The sequence below is a fragment of the Haliaeetus leucocephalus genome, unplaced genomic scaffold (assembly GCF_000737465.1).
Source record: "Haliaeetus leucocephalus isolate CR32 unplaced genomic scaffold, Haliaeetus_leucocephalus-4.0 Scaffold317, whole genome shotgun sequence".
NCBI classification, from domain to species: Eukaryota; Metazoa; Chordata; class Aves; order Accipitriformes; family Accipitridae; genus Haliaeetus; species Haliaeetus leucocephalus.
Window position 1 is genome coordinate 10,260,815 of NW_010972753.1, and position 943 is coordinate 10,261,757.

Genomic DNA, 943 nt, shown 5'->3' on the forward strand with positions numbered 1-943 from the left:
CTCCTCCTCCCCGCCTTTCCCGTCAGGGGACGGGACGGGACGGGACGGGACGCGTGGCTGCGGACGTGCCCGAGCCCACGGGGAGCCCACTGACCTGAGGCGGTGCGGGGCCTCCACGCCGCCATGTTGGCTGCTGTTGACAGCGGAGCCGGGCCCGGGGCCGCCTCGCTCCGCCCCTAAACGGCCGCTCTGCCCTGCTAACCGCCGCGCCGCTCTATGGTCTCCCCCAGCCCCGGCACCGCCCCCTTTGCGGCCGCGAGGAGGCAGCGCGCATGCGCCCGCTACCCTCCCCCAGCGGGAGCCCTCGGGGACTCTCCCCGAGGCGGCGGGTGACGTCACGGGTCCCCCGGCGCCGCGGAGGATTGTGGGGGCTGTAGTTCCGGGGGGGAGAGGGAGGCGGCGGCCATTTGGGCGGGGGGCGGCCCACCACTGCCCTCCCTCACGGCGGGGCCGGCGCTCTGGGGCTCGGTTCCTCTGCTGTCAGCGCCTCAGCGCGGGGAGAACGCGGGGGTCCGTCCCCTCTGCCCTGGAAGGCTGGAGGCTGCAGGCCCGGGGCGCGCCTCTCCCACTGAGGTGGGGGCCCAGAGGGTCGGCAGGTTGGGGCTTCTGGGCTGTTCACTGGGAGACTTACCCCGGTTACAGGTGTGAGGTCCTCAAAAAGTCTCAGAATAAGTCTTGCTGTGGGTGAGAAGTGAAGGGGTGCCAGCAGTCATGGCCGGACAAGGGGCCGCAGGTACGGTGGAAAACGCGTGTTGCGTTGCTGTGGGCATTAAGTGTCCCATAAAACTTGATAACCAGAAAGGGAAACTGAATGCAAGGCCCCTCAAAGAACAAAGGTTAAAGTCAATGTGAGCCATGAAACATTTAAAAAAATGAAATTTGGAATCGCGTGACCCCACTTTACTCCCTCCTTTGATGCAACGGTGGGGGCTGTCGGTGGTGG

At 66.8% G+C, this 943-nt stretch overlaps 1 protein-coding gene across 5 annotated transcripts in view; it reads right to left on the bottom strand.

Moving 5' to 3' along the window:
• FUNDC1 (FUN14 domain containing 1) overlaps positions 1–208 on the bottom strand; it is a 20,820-nt gene extending 20,612 nt beyond the window's left edge. For 4 of the 5 annotated variants that reach the window (XR_774599.1, XR_774600.1, XR_774598.1 and 1 more), the window contains exon 1: positions 95–188. Coding sequence is in view for 2 of the 5 variants with exons in the window: in XM_010571373.1 (XP_010569675.1) it covers positions 95–125 (31 nt within the window). In the remaining 3 variants the exon portion in view is untranslated. Of the gene's footprint in view, positions 1–94 lie in introns of all 5 variants that reach the window. The other variant, XM_010571374.1, reaches the window with a different exon arrangement.
• Between the last annotated feature and the right edge of the window lie 735 nt (positions 209–943).